A 26058-nucleotide genomic window follows, 5' to 3' on the forward strand; every position below is an offset into this window, starting at 1 on the left:
TACATCATCTGTGAAAATTCTTTGGCCAAAATGAAAGAGAAACAGTTTTGTTGATTTGTTGGGGTTTTTTTTACCTGAGGGTCACTAAGTTCAGGTCATAGATTAATGTCACAGAAAGTTTAATGAATAAGCAGTGTTTTAGAAACATGCTGGTGTTTGTCTTGTAAGAATATTTGGACATTCTCAATTATTCTACCCATACCAGTGCAATACAGTGTAAGGTTTTAGGTGAAACTACATAGCAGTTAGCATGAATTACTCTTGAAGTTTGAGGCAAAAGCAATCTCTTTAATTACTGGAAAAAGTTTGGAAAGTGACTTCTCAGAATTTTTATTGGTTTATAGTTAAGAAAGTTAATATATTTATACCTTCTGCTGTAATGCAATACAATGGCAGCTCTGTCTCTGTGCCCTTTTACAGGCAGTTACTGCTGAAGCTGTGGGTTTGCTGAAGGGGAAGGAGCTGCTGCTTGTTGGGTGGACTTTTCGTTTCTGTTGTCAGTCGTGTAGTGTTGTGGGTTTGAGGAATTTGCCATGTGGTCTCTGGCCATAGGGGTTTTTTCAGTGGTTGATTTTTTGAAATTTAACATCTTTGCTTCATTATTTTGATATGTAAAACATACAGTTTTTCTGACGCGCCTTGAATTCTTGGTCGATGCATGAAACGAATGCGTTCTGTAAAATCCTGAGAATGCAGTAGGGCAGAGGTGGCTCAAGGCACCGTGGGCCTCAGAATCTATTTTAAAAAGCTGTCTGAGCACACGTGTGATGGCACAGCCTGAAACGGTACCCAGGTCAGTTCTGCTGCACAGCCAAGGGATGAGAGTGTATGATGGTAGTCCCCAGGCGAATGTATTTCATTCTTAGTTTAAACTATCTTGTCTGTGACCACTTGCAACTATATTGAACCTACGTTCTGATTTGTGTCGTCTTAGTTGCTTTGTAGCTCTTTGGAAGACTGGAATGGGGAAGGAGAGGGGAATGAGGCTGCTTGGTTTTGAATGTAGAGACAGTCAGATCAGTACGAATCTCTTATTCCTGAACTGATACAAATAGTTTCCAAATCTGTGCATAATAAGAGAACGTGTTAACAACTTGGATAACTGAAATGGTCAGGAGAGTCACCGCTATTGCATCTTCTGTCATCTTTGTAGTCTCTAAATTGTAAATGGATGGGTGATGAATAGTCAAAGGAACATATTTGATCTCTAACGGATTTAAAATAATATCAATATACTTTCACATACCAGGGAATATCTTATGAGATTTAGCTGAATAATTACTGTATATTTCTGCGTGTGTAGAGAAAAATACATGTGAAATATGAAATAATGTACAGAATACATTGTGTGAATTGATTAAACCTTTAGAATAACTACTAGTTGGGTACAAGTCAACAGATAATTCTGGTCTAAGGTTGCCATGGAAACAACCAGTGCTTGATATAATTGAGAACATCTTAAAACCTCCTGGTGTTTGCATGCTTTTTTCCCCTGCCATTTTGAGTTGCTTTAGACATGAATAGGTAGCATTGGTCAGAACAGAAGTAGTTAATGAGCAAGCCCAAATATCCGTGTCCTGAATATTGATTTTGGTTTACTACTGGTATCTTGTGCTTCTTAGTTTTTTGGATCACAAGGAGCTCGTAAGGAAGAGCTGCTCTCTGGATTCTGTGTGCTCTCTCTTTCCTGTTAGTGTATAAGTGTGTTTAGAGATTGAAGTGCTGATTTTGTAGAGATTAACATACTTCATCAATTGTTGGATTAATAGCAGGAGCAATATGTTTCTGAAAACTAGCTTTTCAGCATGAATGGTAAGTCTTTTCTATTACCTTTGACACTATTTTCTTGTTCTGTCTTCATAATCAGGAAAAATCTACCAGGTTTCCCTTTCTTGTCTGCATAGCTGCATCGACTACTGATCTCTTTGTTTTTGTAATCGACTCACTGTGGATTTCTATTAAAAATCACTAGTCTTAAAGAATTGCAGCTTTTATTAAACATTTTGCTTTGCCTAACTGGTATTTAGTATTTTAAATTCTATTTTAAGGCATTCTTTTAGAAATAACTATTCCAAATCATTAAATAAGGTACAGAATCTGATTTGGAAAATTTTACAATTGAATGATACATATGTCAGTTCACTTAATTTTCTGTGCCACTCATGATAAATTGTTTTATCTGAATTGATAGAAATAGAGAGGCCTTTTGAAATTATTACAAGCATCACCTAAAAATTCTGAACAGGCTTTTGTTGTTTTTCATCTGAACCAGCTTATTCTTCAATGGGTTTTATTCTTTCTAAATGATGGGATAGCAGAATAGTTGAGGTCATTCATGGAAGTAGGGGAGGGGAGTCTCATTTGAAATGAGATATTATTATTATCTGCTAAACTTATCAGGCAGGTATTTACTTTCCAAAACCACTATGACTACTTATTGTAAGGTACTTTGAATTTAATGGAATTATGAAGTTCTTTATTCTTACTTGGAATATTACTGAAAGTTGTATGTAAATATTTAAACATTTATTTCCTTAGAAAGAGATATCCTTTGAAAATTGTTTGCAAAAAGCTCAAATATATTAGTTTCTGAAATGATGCCTTTTTGTTTCAAGCAGACAGTCTGAAGCTTTGTGAAAATGACTTAAGAGGGTTAGAGATTGCTCGAAAAGAAAAAGCAGTTAATCATATGTAGAGGGTTTGTGTGTGTCTTTGTGTGTGTCTGTGTGGTTTTGCTTTATCCTGCAAATTTAAAGGACCATTTTTATGAAGGTTTCACTTTTGTACATGGCATGAGATAAAGAGTGGGAGGAGTCATCCCACTGCCTTATCTAATATCAGCTTATATATACTTATCTCATACAAATGTGTTGAGGTCATCTTCCCTGGAATGAAAAGCGTGGCTGTCGTTTCCTCGTTATGCAAAGTACAATAATATACAAATGTCAAAACCGGTACAGATATAGGACACGGTTTCAGAACTTTATATGTATGTTCTGGAGATTTACGTTGCAGCATCATGACTGTTCAAGTAAACCTAAACGCGGACTGTCCCTGGAAGAGGTGGCCCAGCCTCCCCAGCCCTGCGGGGATGCCGGCAGGCGGGAGCCCAGCACGGAGCCGCTGGGGAGCTGGCGTGGCCTCGCGGGGCCACAGCCGGCCTGCACCCCTGCCGCAGGGACGTGGCGGCAGCCTGACCTCCCCGCCAACACCGGCCCCTGCTCGGCCTCTCTGGAGAGTGAGGGTGAAACGCCAGCCTCACTGCGCTTCCTTGGCGGCACGTGCCCACCTTTGTCTGCTGGTGGGGGAGAGAGAGAGGAGAGGTGTCTCCTTGGGTTGGAGGGTCTCTGCCTGTCACCCATTACCAGGCTGGGCTTCCCATCGCCCTTTTCTCTGTTTCTCTTACAGTTAGGTTGTAGCTTCCACAGGAATTAAGGTTTGTGGAAATTAGCTCTATGGATTTTTGATTTTGCTGCATGCGTGTTTTTTGGGGGTATTTTTGGGGTTTGGGGTTTTTTTTGGTTTTTTGGGGTTTTTTTAGTATTCTCTTATGATTGAGTCCATTCAAGGGAATAAATTTCTTACAAACTAGGTGAAAAAGAGGTTACAGGTGTTTAGTTTTGTTGGTTGTTTTGGGGGGGGGGGGGGTGTATTTTGCTTTCTTTTCCCTGGGGCTTTATTCCGCAATTTGCATCTGTAGGTTTCATACATGTTGACATCCAGGCTCCCAGTTCCATTAAAAATAGATATAAATAGCTGCAACTTCTACCAAGTGTCAATTCCCAATCAAAGAGATCTATGAATGAGAAATCTAATTTTGACAAGGGAAAGGTGACTACCTCCTGCTCCATCAAGTGAAGATTAGATTAAGTCTTGGCTGTAAACATTTTCCCATTTAAACCACTTCTGCTTTTCAATGTACCTTTCTGGCTGTCTTCACTGCAGCAGTGTTACATTACACCCTGTCAGTGGATAAAATCAGATCCTCTTCTTGTGAAAGATTGCCAAGATGCAAGTGAAACCTTGATGAAAAAGTGCTTGGTTTTTTTTTTTCCTAATTGCAAGTACAATTAGCTTACTCTTTTCTTTTTCTATTTTTTTTTTTTTTTTTTTTTTCTGGAAAGACTTGAAAGAAGAAAAACTGTTTTTCTATTCCTTTGGTTTAGGGTTTTTGTTTGGAACAGCAGAACATTCTTGAACAGATAAAACTGGAAGGCCAGTTCTGAAAGGTGCTGCTCTGCTAGATCTTCTGTTCCACTAGGAATAGGCTTAACGCTCCTAAGTATCACCAAGTACACGACTGGGCTAGTGCTTTCAAATACTGCAAATAGAGGTAATTGCTGAGATAGAAATTCACACTCGTAAGATAGTAGTTACCAAATGTGCGTGGAGACGGATGAAGCAGTATGAGGAAAAGAGTATGAGCAATGCTGTTAGACTCTGAGTTATTGTCCAGCTTTGTGTACACTGGAGAATAGGAGCGTTTCAGGAGTGAGGGTGAAGGGAGATGGTGTAAATATCTTACATGCGTTGGGAACATCTGCTAAGGGCAAGGAACAACAGGTAGCAACTAATTATTCCAACTGCTGAAAAGACTATAGGAAATGGAAGGACGCCATGGAATTTCCAGGTGCCAGAACTATACATCTTCCTATATGCATCTCATGGGACTACTGGTTTCTTCCTTTCAAAAGTTCCCGAATGTTACCCATTACCCTCTGACAGTGGACTAGGATAACTTCTTACTAGGTTCAGGTTTTGTTCTGATTCTTGTACGAAATATTTGAAAAAAAGAAAAGGCAACATAAAAGTTACATCCAGTGAACAGTCCCTTGGGGTGCTTGGTTTGGGGTATAGGCAAAAAATTAATAAAATTGAGGTTTCTTCCAAAGGAAGGGGTGTTTGGTATGTTTTAATATTGTATCTCCTGAACTGTAACTTACTCCAGTCCCTGTTGTTACATCTCTTATGTATCTTTTGTTACCAGAGATATTTTTTTCTTCCCTTGGTTTTTAGTTTACATCTCAAATTGTTTATATAATTATTTGTTGCTAGTTCCTTTAAGAGTTGCTGCTGGTGCTGCTGCTGCACCAGGAGTTTCCCAGCTTTAATTATTGAGGTTCTTACGGGCAGTTTTGTAACTTGATGAATGTTTTTGGTGTTTTCCTTTATTCATTCTAGTTGCAGATGGATACTCCAGCCCATTAAGAATTCACATGGTTTAGGGTTTTTTCATTTAATTTTTTTGCAGGATTTACAACTCAGTTCTGTGCAAATTTTATGCCTGCCTTTTATCCAAATAAGCACTGACTTCAACCAGTTTCTCTCTAAACTCCCATTCTTTATCAGGATGGATAGTAAACACTCTCACCTACTTTTTGCCTGCCCAAATCCTGAGGCAAACAAAAACTTGTTGTTCACTTGATGTGTTGAATTGTGAAATGGGTTTATTTACATAAGACTTCCTTCTTCAGGAAGTCAGTTTCTCTGCTATTTAAGGTTATAAATGAACTTCTCTTGCTTGGCTAGTTACTGCAGGCAACCCTTTCCTGTAAATATTGAAAGTGTGTTCTGCAGGAGATATGTCAGTATAGTGATGTGTCAGAATCTCACATCTCGCAAAGAGATGAAGAGCTATTTTGCTGATTTACTCTGACAGCTGTGAAGATGTGTCTCACTGATCCCAGCACACATATATGAGAATTTGGGTAGTTTTGTTGATGCAAGGGCTGGGACAAAGTAGATTTGTGGGAAGCGGACTTAGACACGAGTGCAGTTAAACCAAGACTGGCATTAGCTACTATTATTTTGGTGCCTTGTATGAAATACTTGAAACAAGAAGAATAAACACAAGAGTTGCTCGTTTCAAGTAACTTGTAAAATGCTTCTATACAGTGAACAGCCCCTGCAGGTGTTTAGTTTCGAGTGTAAGGAAGAATTGAGTTTAGTAAAACTTGGCTTCCTTCTAAAGAAAGGGGTATTTGTGCCTGAGTGTATCTAGTATTTTGAGGGGCACTGCTGTTTGCAGGGAATTCATTAGTCAATATGATCAACTACCTGCAGATTTTTGCTTGCTATTTCTAATAATCTAACCATAAAACTTACTTCCAGTGGTAGCTGCCCAGTAACTTGTTACCCTCTTTAGTCACTGAACTTTTACAGAGAGGGAAGGTGGGGCAGTAACCTGGAGAGGAAGGTTCGTGCTAGCCAGTCAGCCGGTATCTTACAGCGCAGAGGGGTGGACAGCTGAACTAGAGGAGAACTGCAGCAGATGCCGTAAACATTTTGCTTGGTATGTGGTTTTGACTGTTAAGAGGAAGATCTGATTATTTTCTATATTTGTATTTAACTACTAGAATTTGCTTTATTCAAGAATGTGATACATTTACAATGTATTTTATAGTAGTGCCCTAGAAAATTTTGTTCTTGGAACTCGTTCTGAAAATATATTTTATTTCTTTTTTCCCCACATGGTAACCATGGAAATGTATGCACTGCAGAAACAGAAGTGTTTGAATTTTCACGATTTTCACACAGTTTTCAATTTTCTTTGTAAAGTAATACCTGTTATGTTTCACACAGGAAGGCAGTCTTTTACACTATAGGTCTTGGGGTAGTTGCAACATTTTAAGATTACTTGCTGGATAAAGTTCAGCTACAACTATAGAGGGTGGTACTGCACTGATGAAGCTTAATTCCTAATTGCTCACAAAGCACATCAGTGTATGATAATTGAGGATTTTACTTGTTAACACTTCTTCATGTAACCTTTTATGTATGAACTAATTTCATGTGTAGGGAGTGTTAAGTACTGCGTTTGAAAGTAATTGTATTAAACTTATAAGTATTAATTTAAAATTTTAAATTAATAGAATTAACTTATCTAATAGAATAATTGAAGATTAATAACTTAGAATTATTGCTTAGAAGCCTTTTCAGTAGTCTAATGCTGTACTTTCATGGTCATGTTATACTAGAACAAACCAGTATTCCTTCAGAAAAGGAGCAGTTGTTATCTGCCCCATATGTTTGCCCACTTCCGCCCCACTTGTCCCCTCCCTCACCCCAAGAGGAGAATTCATGTGACAAAAAGAACGAGGAGATGCTTTGGATTAAAATTAGCTTCCCTTGTCCTCCCCTGCCTTCTGTCCGTTACTTTTTAAGCTGGCCTAATTCCCTGACCTGGCTTGGCAGTCAGCCACAAGGATGCTTCTGCTCTTTCAAGGAAGGTCATGATAGAGGGGCAGGAACGAGTGGCTGTGAAAGGACAGGACTGGGGTTTTTTGTGTTTATACCAGCCTATACTGAACACTGAACTGCAGCCTAACAAACCAAACTGCTATTTCTTGGACTTTTAAGCCTCAAAACATGTGAATTGTTGCAACAGAGGAAGCAGATTTACAAATATGTTGTCTCCAGCAGTCTGGAATAATTCCCTTCAATGAACACTTGAAGGGCAGGAAGAAGGTATGAGAGAGACTCCTTTCCTTAGGCCAAAGCTTAGTTTTGACATATTCCAGAACTAACTGTATGCCAGTTCTAATTGGTCATTTTGGAGAACTGAAACAAAAAAATCAACTATAACAAATCAGCAAAAGATTGCTAATAATGCTTTAATTTGAAAGGAAAGCTTGAGCAAGAAAGAGAGGTGCCACCCTGAAGGAGCAAAAGACCCAAAGGGATCTGCACCCACCAGGAATCTGCAAGAGATTTTAGGTAATGTCCCATGCTTGGATGTTAGATAGGGTATTCTGCTTGTCTGCATTGAGGAAGTCTTGCATATGATCAATAATTTAGGATTTGATTAATAAATCCCAGCTTGGTTCATAGATTTGTGTTGTTTGTTTTGGTTGGGTTTTTGGAAGAGAGGCTTTTGGTGTAACTAGGAAATGCAGCATTTATCTGTGTGTGTCTTGAGGGGGGAGTCATTTTTTTAATGAATTATATTAGTTTATAAATTTTGATGAGCGTTGGGTCTGGATTTTCTTTTAGATTAAGCAAGCAGGTTTTTTATCTCATCTATATTTTTTGGTGGAAAATGATTGAATCAGGATATGCATGTACAACTCTGATTACCAGAGCTAGTACAAGACCTGATTGTGTTTGTGACTCAATAAATTTACTGATTTACATTATATATTTGGGGGGTTTTAAAAAGAATTTCAGGAATTCACATTTGAAGTGACTCTGTGTTAGTTGGGTTTGGTCCTGTCTCCTTGGAGTGGTCTCTGTTATGTTGTACTTTTGGCATTAGAAGGGTTCGCTGCCTCTGTTTGGACCAGTACTTTATGATTTAAGAAAAAGAACAAAGGGGAAAGACTGAAAACTGGATTTGGAAATAAAATTGATTTTATTATCTCCAATAAAAATAAAGGAAGAAGAAAGTCTGACTGTGGCAGTTGTGTCCAGTAGAATATCTACTGCTCAAAATTCAACAAAGATAGGTATTATCTCTGACAGCTGAAAACCCAGCTCCTGTTTGGTTTGTCTGTCACATCTCTTATGCAGGCTGTTGCTGTCTAGCCAGCCAAGTAAAGAGGTGAAAAGTAAGTAAGACTTCAGATTTGTTTAATTTACAGCTTAAAGTTATAGCCTGCAGCACTGAAAATTAAGGAGAAAGGAAAAAAAAACAACACAAAAAACCCGAAAACTTGGGCTCTTTATAGAGCACTTAACTGTTGCAAATTTGCTTTTATAAGACTGACAAAATACTGTCTAACTCAAGGCTTTAAAATCGTGGACAGGATTAAAAGAAGATTTTGCCTGCATTCCAAATTTTGAGTTGTAATTGATGAGAACAATTTGTATTTTACAATTGCTGCACAATGTAAATAAATTCTGGAATGTGCTCCCCCAAAAATCAGATTCTAGTGCTCTCTTCTAGTCTTTAGGCACTGCAGCTGTAATTGCTCCTAATTTACTGTTTATCCTGTTCCTCTCCCTTTTTTGCCATGGTTTTCCCGTGCCTTTCTCTTCTCCACTTCTTACCAGTCCTTCCCAGTATTCCACAGAAGTGTTTACAGTGTACAGTTAGATTAATAGCACTTCCATTTTAATAGCAAACTTGTATGCTAAGTTGTTAATTCTTAAGTGATCGTTCATTTACTAAGAACTTCTAGGTTTTGTATTCCAGCAAATGAGCTCCTTCAGAACTGCTCTGTATGGTTTGGATTTGGTTTTTTTAACTGAAGGTTGTTACCCATTGCAACTGGGTAAGTTAGTTTGCTCTGCATCACCAGTTTTTAACATAATTAGCATTTAAACAGAAATAAGAGATCAAAACCTTGCTCTCAAAGTAAAAAGTGGGATAAATGACATATTAAGTTGATGCAGAGTTAATTCATTTAGGCTCTGTGACTTTGCATCTCTTCGAGCAGAAGCAAGACAAAATTCTCGTTGGTCAGTTTTTCCCAAGAGAGCCAGTAAGTGTAGCTCACCACAGTGTTAAGGCACGATTGACTTGCCCTCTACCAGGCTTCTACCACGTTGGACTTTTTTTCCCCTCACTGTTTTCATATTGTGAGAAACAAAGCATTTTTTTCTTGTTGGCAGTCTGTTTCAATGATACCGTTTTAGTATGTGTTTTGAAGAGTTTCCCAGCTATTAAAACCTTAACTGGTGCTCACCCTACTTCCTTTTAAGTGTACTTAACCATACTTAGTTGTGTTTATTTTTCAAAGACTTTCCGGGATAGAAGAGTCTTGCTGTAAGCCTTGTGATATTTTTCATGCTAATCGAAAGAGAAACTTAAAGACATTTAAGACAACAGGTTAATGGTGTAAGAGTGGGACTTAGAACTTGGATCATACGCTTTTCACTTGCTTCTGAAATCTGGTACCGTAACCACAGGATTCACTGAGGCATCTATATACATCTCAATAATGTTTAAGGCTATAAATATGTTTTTATAAAGATGAAATATACACATTTATTTACCAGAATCTCTTCATACATATTTATTTTTCCATTAAATGAAATTTGGAGATTTAATTAAATAGCCCATTTAATTCCAGGCTTGAAGTGATTATATTACAGTTTTGGAACAGAAATTGAATTGTATTTTGATAAAGGGCATTTTAAATACCAAGCAGAGATTGGCATTTAGTATAGCAGATGGGGGTTTGTAGTGGTGCCCAATGTTTAGTCTTAATCGGTTTAGTTCTTGCTTTTTTGCCATGAATCCCATCCAAATACTTTCTTTCCCCCCACCCCCCCAAAAAAATTTTTGGCTTGCTGGCTCTTGTGGGAGATGTGCTTGAGAATAACAAATACCGTGCATGTGGGAGGTGGGAGAAAGGCAAAGGAATTCATGGTAACTCTTCAGGACTGCTCCATCTGTGACCCCTTTCCCTCTGCTGTCATTGCACCCCTGCAATTGAGAGGTCCTAAACATTTTAATTTTTTTCCGGAGCTTTCCTCCGACTCGCTCTTAAACCATGGTTTAGGCCAGAGTATGCTTTATAGTACTCATATACCATTTGTTAACAATTTTTTTATAAGCTTGCTAACTTTTCATACAAAAGTTAATTGATTAAACAAACAAAAAATATGCATTGTGTGAATATACTGTTAGATAACAAATCTCCCGCTGGTTGGGGGATGGGGGGTCGTCGGATTCAGGGGTGTTTTGGTTTTGTGTGTGGTAGGGTTTTTTTGATTTGTTTGGGGTTTGGGTGAGGTAGGTTTTTGTTTCTTTTATGGTTTTGTTGTTGTCTTTTTTAATACCTCCTTGTATGCCAGTATTACCTTGGAACCTCTGGATCTTGAGTTCCACTTCCCTTAGAAATCTCGTCCAGCAGGCCTTCCTGCTTATCGCCGCGCTGCCTCAGGTCTGAGTAGAGCACTCCGCAGGCCCAGGTTCACGTCACCGGTGATACAGAAGGGGATAACTTATCTCCTGTCTAGCTGTGTGTGCACCTGTAGCGTTTCTTCTGACCAGGGTTTGAACTGAAGCAGGCAGAAGTTACAAACCTGCTTCAAGTCTTTCAATTGTGACTCCTTAGCCATTACCCCATTTCTTAGTACCTTTTTCTGAATTTCCCCAGATTTCCTACGATACGCTTTGGGTGTTTGCATTGCATAAAACTTGCTTCTTTTGCCAACGATTGCTCTTGCTCGTCATGAAGAGCTAGGTTTGTGCTGTGTGTTTGTGCTTACCTAATCTCTGGACTACTTGTGCATCTCCTCCTGTTCCAGCTGGTGTCCTCCCTGATGCTTCCAGTTGTTTTGACCGCTGCTGTGGCCCCCATTGTGCCAGTGCTGTTACTCCTGCTTTGCTCTCTCCTTCCAGCACCTTCCTTTCTTGAGCAACAGCTTTTCCTCCTTTAGTTTCAGCCTCCTTCGCTCCAGCTTCTGCTGTACCAGTGAAACCTGTCTGAATAGGGTCTGTTTGTGCCGGTCTTTGCACACACTCCGTGCATCCTCATCTTCATGTCACTCAGCCATATATGAGCGATCCTTGCTCTTCAGTGCTCACAGGAACCTGTATATCAACATCTCTTTCTTGGGTTCTTTTTTTAACGTTCTTACAAAATTAAATCATACTGGTATGGTGACCATACAGGGTTCCTGTATGCATTCCAGTTTGCATACAGCAACTTCATCTGTGCAGTTTAGACTTTTCAAGGGGGTTTGTTGCTGTTGTTGGGTAATGGGACTGAAATTTGATTGTGAATTTTTTTTTGAGTCTGCTTGCCATTTCTGAGCTATCCACCACATGCCGTGCAATTCACACATGCTGTCTTTTGGAACAAAGTGCTAAGTAGTGGGAAGATCACCCGATTACAGGTTTTATTGTGATCCAGCATACTGCGATGAAGATAGATACACTTTTGTTAGCAACAGTTCCTTGGATGTGTGTGTCTTGGAATAGATTGATTATTAAAGATGCCAACTTGATCTCCTGAAGTTTTGTAAGCTGTGCTTATTTCTGTGATACATCATCTTTTTTTCATACTGAGTTTAGCTGCCTTTGTTTTTTTTTCTCTTTTCTTTGCTCAAACATTCTGTGATTTAGCATGAGTCATTCTGTCTGTGTGGGAAAAGGCTGGTTTATTACAGGGTCCATTCTTGAGTGGGGAGGGGAAAGGGTGGAATGTATTTGTGTTTTCTATGTGTTTGTTGTGGAAATGCATAAAACTTTTTATTTTTCTTCTCTTTCTTTCCTCTCTTCATCATCTCATCTGTGTGGGTGAATGTTCCTGCAACCCCTTGGGGAACCTATAGAGACTTTTGGTATGCTCATTCCTTCATTAGTGCCCAAAGTCACAGATGCTAGGAACAGTTTAAAGACTAGAAGAGCGAACAAGAGTCACATCATAACAATGTTAAGTGGCTAAAAATGTGCGCTTGAGGAAAACTCCTAAGTTACCATCTAATCAACCTAGTTGTTTGCATCATCACAATAATACCAGTGCCACTACTACCCAGTTGGCGTAAATTTTGATTTTTGCACTTGAAAAGTAGAAATGAAATGTGTTCTCCTGTAGCAAGAACTAATATTTTGTGATCACGAGAGAATTTTCAGAAGTACCTATCCTGTTTCAAATTCTAAGTCCTGTTCTCAGAGGTGGCTGAAGTGCATGCACTTAAGTTGCCTACGTTCTGTTTGAAATCACCTGCTGAATTGTCTTGTGGTGTAGGAGCCCAGGTAATCTCTGAAAATGAGAACCAGGCACAATTTGACCCACTTTCTCATTAGGAAGAAAATGTAATCCTAATAAAACACACCACAGAACATGAAATCCTTTTTAAAAGATAGTGATTTTAAGATTTTAAGAGTGTCCTTAGGTAGCTTTATTCTGAAAATACATGTTCAATGCTTCTTTCCAAGAAAAGAGCACAAAAGTAGAGTAGAATAAGGCAGAAGCTTTGTTGAAGGAGAGCTTGTGGCTTATTGATATTCTAGAAACGAGAGATTTCTCGCATGTTTCCACAATTTGAGTATTTCCAGCTGGATCAGCTTTTTTTCATAAACAGCATTCTTTTTTCCATAAGTAGAACAAAGATGACTGCCTGTAAATGTTGTATATTTTTATAAATACTGGATAATTATATTTCAGTGCAAAATATGTGGAAACTTAAAATATTTATATGAACAATGGAGGTAGCATGAAGGATATTTCAGGCACATGTACTGTAATAATGTGAAAAATATGAGACCAATTATTTCATGTTTTGGCTGTGCTATATAGTGTTAAAGTTAACGTTCATTGCTAAACTACAGCCACTTAAGTTTGAAGGCTCAGCTTTTTGGTAATCTTAATCATCTTTTTCTTGTCATTAAGAGAAAATAATGTTCGTGCTACTTTGACGTTTAAAAAACTTTATCAGTAGTCATCACTTTATCAAGTCATCTCTGTTCTCCTAATGGAAGAGAGATCATCAGGCTTGAATTTGGACACTTAGCTTCCCTTTTTTGTGTTGAGAAATTGTTTCATACCACAGGAAATCCTGTCCTTTTCTCAAATTAGGATCATTAGAAGTCATTACATGAGCAACCCCCATAATTTAAAAACAATGTAAATATTTCCTCCATGGGACAGATATGTCAAACGTTTTACTGTTTACCCACGAAAATATTTTTAACTCTCAGTGAATTTTAATGCCAATTTAAAATAGTTCCTTTGATATAAACTATGGTTTTCTTACTCTGTTTAACCATAAGTTTACAGTAATAAATATGTTCCTCCCCTCTGATATTGCTTGTTTGTCTTAAAATAAAATTACTAAGTGGATATCACACTTTAAACACTTTTCTATCCTTGAGGTCTGCCAGAACTTTTGCAATTTTTCTGAAATTTTCATTATTTTGATGCTGCTCCATTGGAGTCAGTGACAGCAGGAGGCATAAACCTCCTTTGAGTATTTTGTGATAGTTGAGTCCCATAGCACACTTCAGAGGGGAGAAAAAAGGCAAAGCAAAAAAATCCATAACCAGTCTTCTCCAGGGCTGCCATTGTTTTTACTGCTGCTGTAACGGTACCAGTAATAGAAGAGCAATAACAGAATTTTTGAAAAGTTCTCTGTGTAGGTACTAGTATTCTCTGAAAAGTACAAAAAAGTTCCGATTCATCAGATGATTGTTTACAACCTCTTATAAACCTAATTTTTTATGACCATCAGAAGGTAAAATACAGTTGCTAAAACATGTATTTACAGATATTGACCAGAATAATCTTGGCACGTTGCTGAGTATTTTTAGAAATTGCTTGTGGCGGAACACCACAGTACAAAAAAATCCACTGTTGTTAACATTATATTATGTGAAATGATTCAGAGAACACAAAAACAGTATGATATTTTCTTCTTGATTCTGTGAGTCTTTCAGAACCGCAGCAATGTCTGAAGCACCTCCCATTTATGACTGTGCATTAAATAATCCGCATTGATCTGGCTGATAATTGATAGTAAAAAAATAGAACAGCTGAAAGATGATCTGAACAAAATATGTTGGTGCACATTTTAAAGAGTCATCCAGAATTTTGCTATTATACATTCCTTCAGTTTCAATGGAAAATCAATATTAAAAATACATATTCTCTGACTGTGGGCATGCCTAATGTGCAGTGTCGTTGTAGCCCTGTGCTTTGTCTTTGCTTGCAGTAATGCTGGCCATTTGGTACTTGAGCTTGCAAACAGCCTTTAAATAAAGGTGATAGCGGGGAAAAAGCAATGAGATTGACATTACGCTCAAGCAGTTGAAAGAAAATGTAACTTTTGTTTAACAAAAATAGATAAAAAGTTTATTGTTGTGGAATGGCTATTTATAAATGTCAGGTGTTTATGGTTTTTCCCCAAATTAAGAATGTCTTACATCACCTTAAAGCCTGCTTGCATGTACAGTATTGTGAGTTACTAAAGCTGATGTAGTTTAAGTAATTTGTGTAGAATGATGTAGTTACTCCAGAAAGCTTAGAGATCACCTGGAGCTATTGTAGAAGTTCTAGAGGCATTGGTGCTTGCTTTCATACGTGGTGAAAATAGCGTATTACGAGTTGAAGAAAGAAGTTGATAATGAAGTTTACATGTTTTGTTAACAAAGCATTTGCATTGAATCCATGATGAATTACATTAATTAAAATGTACTTTTTTGTATGTGTTTTCAGTGAAAGAGTTCCTAGCCAAAGCCAAAGAAGACTTTTTAAGAAAATGGGAAAGCCCCCCTCAGGTATCAGTCATTTAAGCATTCAATAATTTTCCCTATTGCATTTTTTAGATAAACTTATCAGTGTGTTATCAGTCTGTAAGGAGCAGTGCAGACAACAGAAATAAGTTTAATGCAATTTGTAAAGAAGTTTCCATTTTTTGTGTCAGTTTTCTCATTGAAGTTCATCAGCAAAGTCTCTTAGGTCTTCTCCAGATTTGAGCTGATGAAGTGCTGGCACTGAACAACAGCTTTCTCTTACTGAGAAGGAAATTCACCATCAACATGACAAGACTCAAAATCTATTGGCATGTTTTACCTGGTGTCCTGGTTTCAGCTGAGATAGACTTAATTTTTTTTTTCTGGTAGCTATAGTGCTGTGTTTTGGATTTAGTATGAGAATAATATTGATAACACACTGATGTTTGTAGTTGTTGTGTCTACGCTAAGTCAAGGACTTTTCAGTTTATAACACTGTTAGCACATCTGTAATTTACCCTGTTAATAATTTCCCCCATGGTATTAAGAGGAATTAAGGATATTAAGTCTACTGCATGGGGCTTGGGGGCAAGTTAAGGAGCTTGTTAGAAATCTTTTAAAAGTTCGACTTGGGGGTTTGGGGAAGGGTCACTGTTGTTTTTAAAGCAGCATTTGAAATGCTATGGTAATGAATATCTGAGAAAATTTACTCAGTGATATGCTCTCCAGACAACTGTCATGTAGAAGTGTCTCTAGAGCTTGGGGTTTTTTTGTGTGTTCTAGTATTCTTGTTTATGAAGCATGAGGGGGTTATTTATCTGCCCGCTAAATTCATGTTTACTGCTAAATGTTTCTTACTAAGCTTGTGTCATCTGTATGGATAACTTATAGAAATGTTGATACAATTCAGTTAAGTCTTTTTCTGGTTTAATGGTGTAAAATCTCTTCTAAAAATTTAACAGGCATGAAATAACAACAGTATAGTTGTCTGTAGTTGTCTTTTAAATTTAAATTTTACTCAATTTTCTTTCATAAATCAATTCATACAGATAAAATTGTCTTTGGGTATTAAATTGTAAATAATATCATTATATCCTTGTACATGTAGAATACTGCTGGCCTAGATGATTTTGAGAGGCAAAAAACCCTTGGAACAGGATCATTCGGGAGAGTTATGATGGTGAAACATAAATCCACAGAACAGTATTATGCTATGAAGATACTGGACAAACAGAAGGTTGGTGTAATTTATAGTGGATCTTGTGGTAGAAAAGAGTTCAATGTAGATAAAGATCTGGTAACTGTGGCTAAACTTTGTTGCACTTACTGTGCTTTTGCTTATTGCACTTGAATACTGGTGATACTTTAAACAGATGGCTTTCTTTTTTAGTCAGCAGATTCAGTTGTTGAGATTGTGTAGAATTATTACAACGGCCAATAACATTAATGGCAGGCTACAGAGGGTCTAAGTAGTTTCCAAGGCATTAATAAAGTGTTATCAGTTAAATTCTTTGCTTAGCTTTTGTAAGGTGGCCTATATATTCTTTGGCAAAAGCAAAATGTAGTGCTGTAGTTAAATAAATAAGTACACTTTTGCAGGGTAGCTCAAAATTCTGGAAGACTCTTTGGATCAGAAATTCTCAAAATTTTCAATTGTGACCCATAATTTAACAAATTGCACAAATACTTTTTTTCCTATTATTGATCCCATGAGGTATTACTTTTTGAATGCATAATTATGTAATAATCCTGTTGTATCTATCATAACTGCATAGATAGAACAGTAGTCTCCCTCTCAGAACGTGTCACACAATAGACATTTTCTGTATTGAAAACTTGAATGCTGTAGTCTGAATCTGTTTTGTTACTCCAGCCTGGTTTTTTTGACAGCTTATTACTCTTAGATTAAGTAAGCAGTGTCACTTTTATAAAGTTTCCATTTTAAACAAAATAGAATTCCAGAATGCTAAGAAGTATTTTTAAGAAATTTATCAATACAGGTAGTTTTCAATGGTTTTAACAAGATTTTCAGAAGTACGTTATTTAGATTAGTAGACTCTAAGGTCCTCAACATAAGAGCTCTTCTTACTTTGTAATGCACTATACATAATTTTGCTGCTGTATAACAAAAATCATATTTAAAAAAGTATTAATCTGGCAAAAAGAACTTTATAATCAGCAACTGACAAAATGAAAGTCAGCGTTGCCTCGGTGTAGACTCTTGCACTTAAACATTATTGCATTCCTAAGTAATTTTATATAATGGAACGATGGCAGTGACAATCAAACTGTTTTCCCTGAGTTGCAGTTCAAGTATTCTGTGATTTGGGGTCCTGGACCTTGAATAATGTGTCATTTAATTAAAGACTACTTTATAGTAGTCAGACAAGAAGAAACTAAAGTAAACTTTCCTTTTAGTGTCAATTCTGGTGCTTTTTTTTTTTAACTTGGAAAAGTTCAATATTTTGCAACTTAGCATTTTCCTATAACAGTGGTTTCTAACTTTTCTTCAAAAAAAAAAAAAATCCAATTAAATTAAAAAACATTCCAACATAGTACAACTATGTAAAGATAGCCCAGACCGTTTCCACCTATGTGGAAATTTACCTCATCGTTACCTGAGTGAGGCTGGTGGCATCCTGTGGGCAGTGTTGCTGTAACATGGGGTGCGATGAGCATCCCACTGCTGCATGGAGAGCCCATGGTCGAATTTCAGATTTTCAACTGCTTTTTCTTTGAACCCTTTTTCATGAACAGCTGAGTTCATGTCAGTGGAGCATTTAGGAAATTACATCTTACTTCAGAAAGCTGCTGTAAAAATAGTCTGAGAATTTTTTTTTTTTTAAAGTTAAACTCATTGCTACCTATCAGTCTAAAATAAATTGGAAATCTATAGCAATAAAACTATCTGGTGAAAGCAGAAATTCACATTTTTAATGGTTGCAGTGGTCTTGCAGTAAAAGATTCACAGATTTAAAGATATTTGCATCCAGGTATCAGTCTTCCATTAGTAAATGAGATAATTTTGTCTATAATCAGAAGTCTGAAGTGTTCCTTTATGAAATACACCCTTTTCCAACTTGACTTAGCATATATAATTATATATTTATGTATTCTATTAGAAATATATTAGTAACTCCTATTAATTGATAAAAAGAGGAGACGGTTTAGGGAGAACACATTTCTATCTGTCTAATTTCAGACATCTTTGTCTTCTATAATATACAATGTGCAAGCTGCCTTTAATTTTTTTATTTACATTTTACTTGAAACAAGAGAAAGCATATTGTGTGTCCCTTTGTTATCCAATCTTATCCTTGGAATGAAAAAAATATGTAATAGATGTTGATGTAGCCAGTAGTTTTGTGTGTAGGGTTGTTAATTCCTTTGTTTGTCTGCCGTGATTTAGGAAGGCTGTAATAGAACATTGCTTGGCTAGTTTCATTATGTAATTCTTTTTGGAAAGAAAATATTGTTAATAAAAGCTCAGACACAAACAAGCTGTTGGAGAATCTGCCGTTACCAGATATGATTTGATCTACAGGAAGCTATCATTGGACGTGCCCTGAGCGTGAGCTTAAATGTGAGCAAAGCCACGTTATCTGAGGCTCCAGTTTGATATTACGAAGTGTTAACCAGCAGTTTCAGCCTGTGGTATTGCTGCCATCGCCCTCCAGTATCTAACCAGCAGAAGATGCAGGAAGGGTGGTAAAGTCTTGTCTAGCATTGCAGCTGAATGCTTCACAATATCAAACTAAAACCTTGGCTTGCTTGCTTTGATGGCCAAGATAATTCCAGTACCGTAGCTTTTTAGGGATGAAGGGGACGCTTCACAAATGAGCTGATTTGAGCAAAATTTTCATTTGGTCCCTAAAGGTCTGTGATTCAAAAGAGATTTAATGTTTTGAACTCACTATTCCTTTTGTATGACATTTATTTCAAAACGGATGGGGTTTTTTATAGCCTTTTGCATCTAAAAGTTAAATTTAAACACCGTTTCGGTCAGGATTGGAATATCTTGCTTATCTGTTATTTATAGCAGTTAGATTTGATTTCTGAGCATGTAAAACCAGAGCTGTTTTGATCACGCTTGTACATTTTCTCTTTGTCTGCTATGGGGGGGGGGGGGGGGGGGGGAATAAGGAAGTTTCCTTGGAAATCATGCCATTCTCAAAATGAGATCTAGATAATTTATGCAATAGGGATTAAATAAAATAGAATAAATTATGTAATGCTGGGGTTTAACACAAGGAAACCAGTTGTTACTGAGAAAGAGCAATGATCAGAAATCTGCCATTTGCTGCCTTGTTAGCAGCTTAACCTTATCATGGATTCCAAGAAGGTGGCATTTCATTTTTTTAATACTTCTGCTAAGTGATTTGCTAAGCAGAAAAGGAAAACCCATTGAAAGATCTGGCAGAAGTAACTATTGTTCATAAGAATGGAAATTTTGAATTTGTATTCTCCTTAGTCTTCTCACTAATGTGTGAGCTATATAAAAATAAGGCAGTTTACTCCTTTTCACACATAACAAAATTCATAATTAAATGTGTCTGACACAATTTCCTGCCTTTCTTAGCAAAGGGTCCAAAGATCAAACGGATTTTATTGAACTGTCATCTTCCTGCAGACGTATCTCCATTACAAATGCAAGCAATTATTAGGAAAATGTAAACAGATGTTTTCCTTATTGATTCCTATATTCAGCATGTAGTAAGAAACACTATTTCTAGAGTTATCTGCAAATCATATTGCATGAGTATTACTCTTTAAAATGCTGTTAGACTTTTTAATCCTTTCTCAGCACTGTTATTGTACTAGTAATCCATAAGGTTTTTCATTATCTGTAAGGTTACAAGTATGCTTTCAACTAATCCTCTAACACTGAAAAATTTATCAACTATAAAAAGTCATACTTAAACTGAAGATTGTTTTTTCTCTCCTAGGTCGTCAAACTGAAGCAAATAGAACACACACTGAATGAAAAGAGAATATTACAAGCAGTGAACTTTCCTTTCCTTGTAAAACTGGAGTATTCTTTTAAGGTAATCATTATTTTGAAAGCAGTTGTTTGGGTTTTAGGGAAATGTATGCTCAAACTTTAGATATTGAAACATTTAATTTTTACAGTACAGTAGTTTAAGTATCTTTGTTTTCAAAGATGCTTCACTTGGCACTGTTGCCAGGTCTCGAGCAGGAGTTCCTGAACTTGTGTGCGCACTTGCCACACCCCAATTCACCAGGTGATGATTGAAAGGATATCTCCAAATAAATAAATAAAAATTAAATTAAATTAAACTCTTTAGAGAGTTCCCTTGTTTTGGAGGGAAACCGGCTTTTGTACAGCAGGGAGCTTTTAGGCATCGTTCTGTCTTTGAGAGAAACCAAAGGTTGTATTTCTGTACCAATATATGGAATCGTAAATTTGTAATTGTTCTGCAGATATTTTTCCTTGAAATTTATACCTGAGGCGGGTCTTAATGACAATCTGAGCCATGAAGGAAAGAACTTTGAGGTTAGCCTCTCATTTCATGACAGTATGTGCTAGTCAGTCTGTAAAGAATTTGAGTAATTTCTTAATATATGGAGTGACATGTGTCCTCTATATCTCTCTCCTCCTTTTCTTTTTCCTTTTTTTTTTTTTAAATGCCATTTAAAATGAATAAACATGTTCTACCTTAATCTTTACAGTTTTGAGGTTTGGGGCTGGGACTGTGGGAGACAAGAATACCTCGGGCTGTCAATTCTGAACTTTTAATAGTGCAAGGTCTTGTCTTGCAGTAGGCATCTTGTCCTCCCTTCAGATCACTTGCACACCATTCTGCGTCAGGAACTTGCTAATTATCTTTTATTCAGATTTACTTTGAAATAGATTTATTGAGATATATGATGCTCCTTTTGTCACATGTGTCTTTTTCAAGAATTTCTATCTGTGTTGCTTTATGTTTGTTAAGGTCATTAAATGGCTACAATTTTTCATTTTCATTCTTTAATAAAATATATGTAGGAATTATAGATACTATAGCATGCCTAATATGTATTTGTGTGTGTTTGCTTGCTTTCCTAGGACAATTCTAATTTATACATGGTAATGGAGTATGTTCCTGGTGGTGAAATGTTTTCACATCTAAGAAGAATCGGAAGGTTCAGGTAAGAGTAGTTAATGGCATTACCACTTTAGAAAGGCTTGTGTTGCTTATCTGGGAAGAGGGTTTTATAAAGTTTGTTAGTATTGAAGAAAAAATTCTGAAGGAGTAAGTGCATTTAATTTACTCCTCTTTCAGTGGACTTAAACTAGTCAGGCAATGAAAAACTTGTAATTGTTTCTTATTTTTCAGATAGTTAATGCAGGTATTTGTGAGCTAGGTACAATAGAATCTTGGAATTCCCATTCATATTCTCACTGAAATTGATGATAGTTTCTAAAAGTAAAATTTAAAGTCTAAGCTCTGTATTGTGGGATACATTCATCTTGATTTGCATGTGTATTTTAGCTGCAAGACTTAAATTAAATTTAGGAAATGAGTGTATCAATTCTATAATGTTTGCTGTTCACTTTTTTTTTCCTTGTTATACAGTAAAAGAAGCAGTTAAAAGATCCTTAATTTGTCTATCCTTGGCAGTTACATGGTTGTTTCAGTATTTTAGCATAGCATTGAGGTACTTAATATTCTTTTAATTCTTCACAGTGAACCACATGCACGGTTTTATGCAGCTCAGATAGTGCTAACATTTGAGTACCTCCATTCATTAGACCTCATCTACAGAGATCTAAAGCCTGAAAATCTTTTAATTGATCAGCAAGGATACATCCAGGTATGATATTCTTCATATGTTTAGGGAGTGGAGTCTTGACTTACAGTGTAGGGTTAGGTAATTCTAGAAAATGTGTTTAGAATAAATGGTCTGAAGCTGGTTGGCATGTTAGCATGTATTCAGGGAATATTAAAGTGCCCTACTGCTTAGTAATGGTTAAAACCATTGGATTGCACTTCCTCTGACTAAAATTAAGTATGCACAATGGAGCTGTCTGCAGTCAAGGTTTCCCTTGGGGTCTGTGGTGAGAAGTAGGTGATTACATGGCTCTGTTCATCTGACCTATTTTACACACCTGCCCTAGAACAATACAAAAGGTGCCCTAAAATGTCTGGTTCTCTGCACTGTGTGTCGTGATTTAGTAGAACCAGCTTAGATGTCAACACCAACACTATCGTACTTAATTTCAGTCAGATGAACCCCACCCTTGGAGAGTCCTAACCTTCTCAGCACATCTGGAGTAGAGCTGAGTTAAGATCAGATTAGAACTGCAGTGCTGCAAATGATGACTTTGGTTTTACAACAGCCTCTCACGGCACCTCCTCATCTTCCTTTTAGCTCTTATGTTGGTGATGTAATGGGAAGGTGGTGCACAGCCACAAGCACTCTGCAACGCTTTGCAGTCCTTAAGCTGTAGAAGCTTGTCTGTCTTCGTTGTGTCACCTTTGGTCATAACAGAATCTAACAGGAAAATACATAATAAAAATGTTTCAGAAGTGGAAAGGATTCATACCTCTTGTTGTTTATAACTGTAAAATAATTCTGCATGGAGAATAAAATAACACTGTAGGGAGAAGAGAAATACAAGTTCTATTAATGTATAGAGGTTGGGCAGCACCATTAATGTAAAGCTATGAACGGCTTACTCCAGAATTGGTGACTCTCTGTATGCAACAGTATGTTTTTGTGACCATGGGCAAACTGCAAATGGTAATGCGTCCAGCAGTCAGTCTTCCCACCTGAGGTTAGTTCGCTTCTGCTTCTGAGCAGAGAGGGAGAGGTCTGTTCATATGTTGGTAGAGCAGCTCCAGCGAAATTTTGTTTAGAAACTCTGTTCATTTTCTTTTTGAATTTTAAAGCCATTACTGTTTGTCCCATGTCTACATTATATTCTTACGCAGACAGATGTGCATTCGCGAACACAGAAATGATTCTTTGCTAACTGAAGTAGGTCTGTCTAGTCAGCATGTCACCCTTTCCGTTCAGTCCCAGCTGTGATTGCTGTTGTTTCTGCCAAAACTGAAGGAGAAGCTGCCTTGATAGTTTGGAGTTTGGCTTGTTTAATTGTGACACTAGTGTATCAGAAATGTCAACACAAGTTATTATATAACTAGCAATGATTATCATTGTGGTACAGTATGTTTTCTCAGGGAATGGGTTGAAAAAGATACAAAGAAGGAGGAAACAAAAGAAATGGATCCCCAAACAAGCATAGACTTGATTGCTTGCAAATGATCCAAGAATTTCACATGTAACTCCCTGGCTTCCATATGTATTTCACAATACGGTCTAGGAAAAATCTCAGAGAGGATGATACCGCATACAGAGTTCTGAAAACTTAGTGCAGAAAACATGACAAGTGGAACAAAGAATTTATCATGGCCACGAACTTGCCATTTGTGAATACGGTTCCTGCTACATTTCCACCCCAGTCCTCAAATAAACAAGCTTGACTCTGGTGATACTTTTGAAGATATTCAGAATCAGAAGTTACTGGAAGACCTCTTTTATGTTGTCTTATTCCCACACTAATTTGACATATAACCTTTATACACTTATGCAATAAAATTCTAAATTTACAAGACTGATGGGTATCTTTACCCTTTTTGTGATTCATTTATTTGTTAACTAAAGGAAAAGATAAGTATCTTGTTGATATTCACATTCTTTAAACTTTCAGCAGTATAAACAGTTTGATGTGAAAAGTATAAGAAAAATTATTAATGTAATTGCAGCACATGTGGATGATTAGTAAGCCACAGTTCCTGCTGATTTTTTTAAGTTATAAATAGGAACTTGTGTCTGGGGAAAATACACGTTTTGTGTTATTTACTAATTTTATTAAGAGAAACATTCTGTCTGTCTCAATTAGAAGTATCAGAAGGACTGGCTAGTAAAGGTACATCTGACTATATGATACTATGTGATTTGAGAAACAAATTTTTCCTCTGTATAAAATAGCTTTCCAAAATATTTCAAAAGTATTTAATTTTAAATTTCATCGTAGAAATGCACTTACAGTCAATCTATTTCTGCTGATGACAGGTCACGGACTTTGGCTTCGCAAAAAGAGTAAAAGGAAGAACTTGGACGTTATGTGGGACTCCAGAATACCTGGCACCTGAAATAATTCTCAGCAAGGTACTGTGTTATACGGCCATGCTTTTGATGCAGTTAAAAGTTGTCACCCAGTTATTAAACTCTGAGGGATAAACAATTGCTGATACTTGCAAAAATCAAATCTTGACTAGTCAATTCTTTATGAATTACACAAAATGCAATCTTTACATTGTTAATATTTTTTTAGTGTACTGAAACTTACTCCAAAGCAGGTATTTTCAGATAACTGTACAGAACTTTCTACATACGCTTGTCGTGTAACTTGTGAGGGGGAAAAAGGCATTTAAAGAATCCGTAATTAGGTTATTTAACTAGCATTGTTACACCAGAACAGCAGCTCTGAGTGACTACATTCTGAAGTGTGAACAGACTACAACAGGAGCTCCAGAGGTAACAAGAACCACATAGCAGATGAATCAGTAGTCATTAAATAACTAGTCGCAGAGTGTTTAAGGCACTTTACATGAAATCAAACATGACAAACCACTGGTTTTACACCAGGAAGTACATGCAGCCTAAGCTTACCATTCATTGGTCTGTGTCTAGTACTTGCACTAAGTGTTTGAACATAGAAGAAATATTATTTATCATATAGCTGTTCAACTGTAACCTTTCATGTTTTGCAAAGGAAAAATAGCTGTATAGTTTATGGAACTGCTTAGGATATTAACAGTCATAATGCATAATGTTAAATTATGCATTTAATATGTGGTTTAATTAAATACTCTTTGCAGGTCTTCAAACTGAAAATACTTTTATTTGGGGAAAAAATGTTCAGTATTTGCAGCTTTTTTACCCCTAAGCAGCTAAAGCAGCAGAAATTGCAATGTGTCTACTACAAATTCTCCACTGTAGATTTTTCAGGAAAGACTCTTAGCCCTGAGCTTTGTAAAAGATCTCAGAGAACACATAAAATTGATGGGATTGGGGGGGGGGGTTCTGTCTTTTTTTTTTTTTTTTAACATTAAATGGGATTTACTAATGATTTTATGTTTAGGCTTTAAAGATCAGGTCATAAATGACTCTATAACAGAACAGCTAATTAACTGAACTTTTAAACTCTTGTAGCTAGTTTACTAAATGTGAAAATGAATGTTCTGAAATACAGATAATCAAGCGTTAAAAAGGCGATGGTATACAATATAGGAAGTGTTCTTATATTTAATGAAGTTTCCCTAATCTTTGAAAGAACTTTCAATCATTCTGTAACAAGATGATTTTGATTTTAAGTAACTAAATGAAGAAATAAATAAACAGTGCCCATTTCTGTCACTGTCATCACTGTACTAGGTTTTAACTATATTATTGCTGTTGGAATCTGTGAGCTTCAGTTTGGTTTGAACTGGGTTGTAAGTTCCGTATTAAACAAGCAATAGTGCATTTGATTCCTTTGTATTCCATAGATATATATCAAAAATCTTAAACTATTTTATAAATGTACTAACAGTGATATTTCTCATTTTATCCAGGGTTACAACAAGGCAGTGGATTGGTGGGCGTTAGGAGTGTTAATCTATGAAATGGCAGCTGGATATCCCCCATTCTTTGCAGATCAGCCCATTCAAATTTACGAGAAGATTGTGTCTGGCAAGGTGAGTGAAGGTTCTGTGTATGTTCGCAAATGCAGTTGTTTGTCTTTGCAGACCCTGTTTTTTGTGTAGACTAGATGCAGAGTGTACTGCCTACTAGACAGTGAACTTTTGGAAAGAATATGGGAAACGTTTGTAATGTATACTTCATAAGTACATTGTTACAGTAATATTAAAAATCAAAGTTCT

General features: G+C 36.7%; 1 protein-coding gene across 3 annotated transcripts in view; it reads left to right on the plus strand.

The window, feature by feature from the left end:
• PRKACB (protein kinase cAMP-activated catalytic subunit beta) overlaps positions 1–26058 on the plus strand; it is a 73458-nt gene that overhangs the window by 38966 nt on the left and 8434 nt on the right. For 2 of the 3 annotated variants that reach the window (XM_075759796.1, XM_075759795.1), the window contains exons 2-8: positions 15108–15169; positions 16233–16361; positions 20071–20169; positions 21192–21274; positions 21814–21940; positions 24206–24301; positions 25750–25872. In XM_075759796.1, coding sequence (XP_075615911.1) covers positions 15108–15169; positions 16233–16361; positions 20071–20169; positions 21192–21274; positions 21814–21940; positions 24206–24301; positions 25750–25872 — 719 coding nt within the window. Of the gene's footprint in view, positions 1–1423; positions 1813–15107; positions 15170–16232; positions 16362–20070; positions 20170–21191; positions 21275–21813; positions 21941–24205; positions 24302–25749; positions 25873–26058 lie in introns of those variants that run through there. The other variant, XM_075759797.1, reaches the window with a different exon arrangement.

This window comes from Balearica regulorum, chromosome 8, assembly GCF_011004875.1.
Source record: "Balearica regulorum gibbericeps isolate bBalReg1 chromosome 8, bBalReg1.pri, whole genome shotgun sequence".
Taxonomy (NCBI): Eukaryota; Metazoa; Chordata; class Aves; order Gruiformes; family Gruidae; genus Balearica; species Balearica regulorum.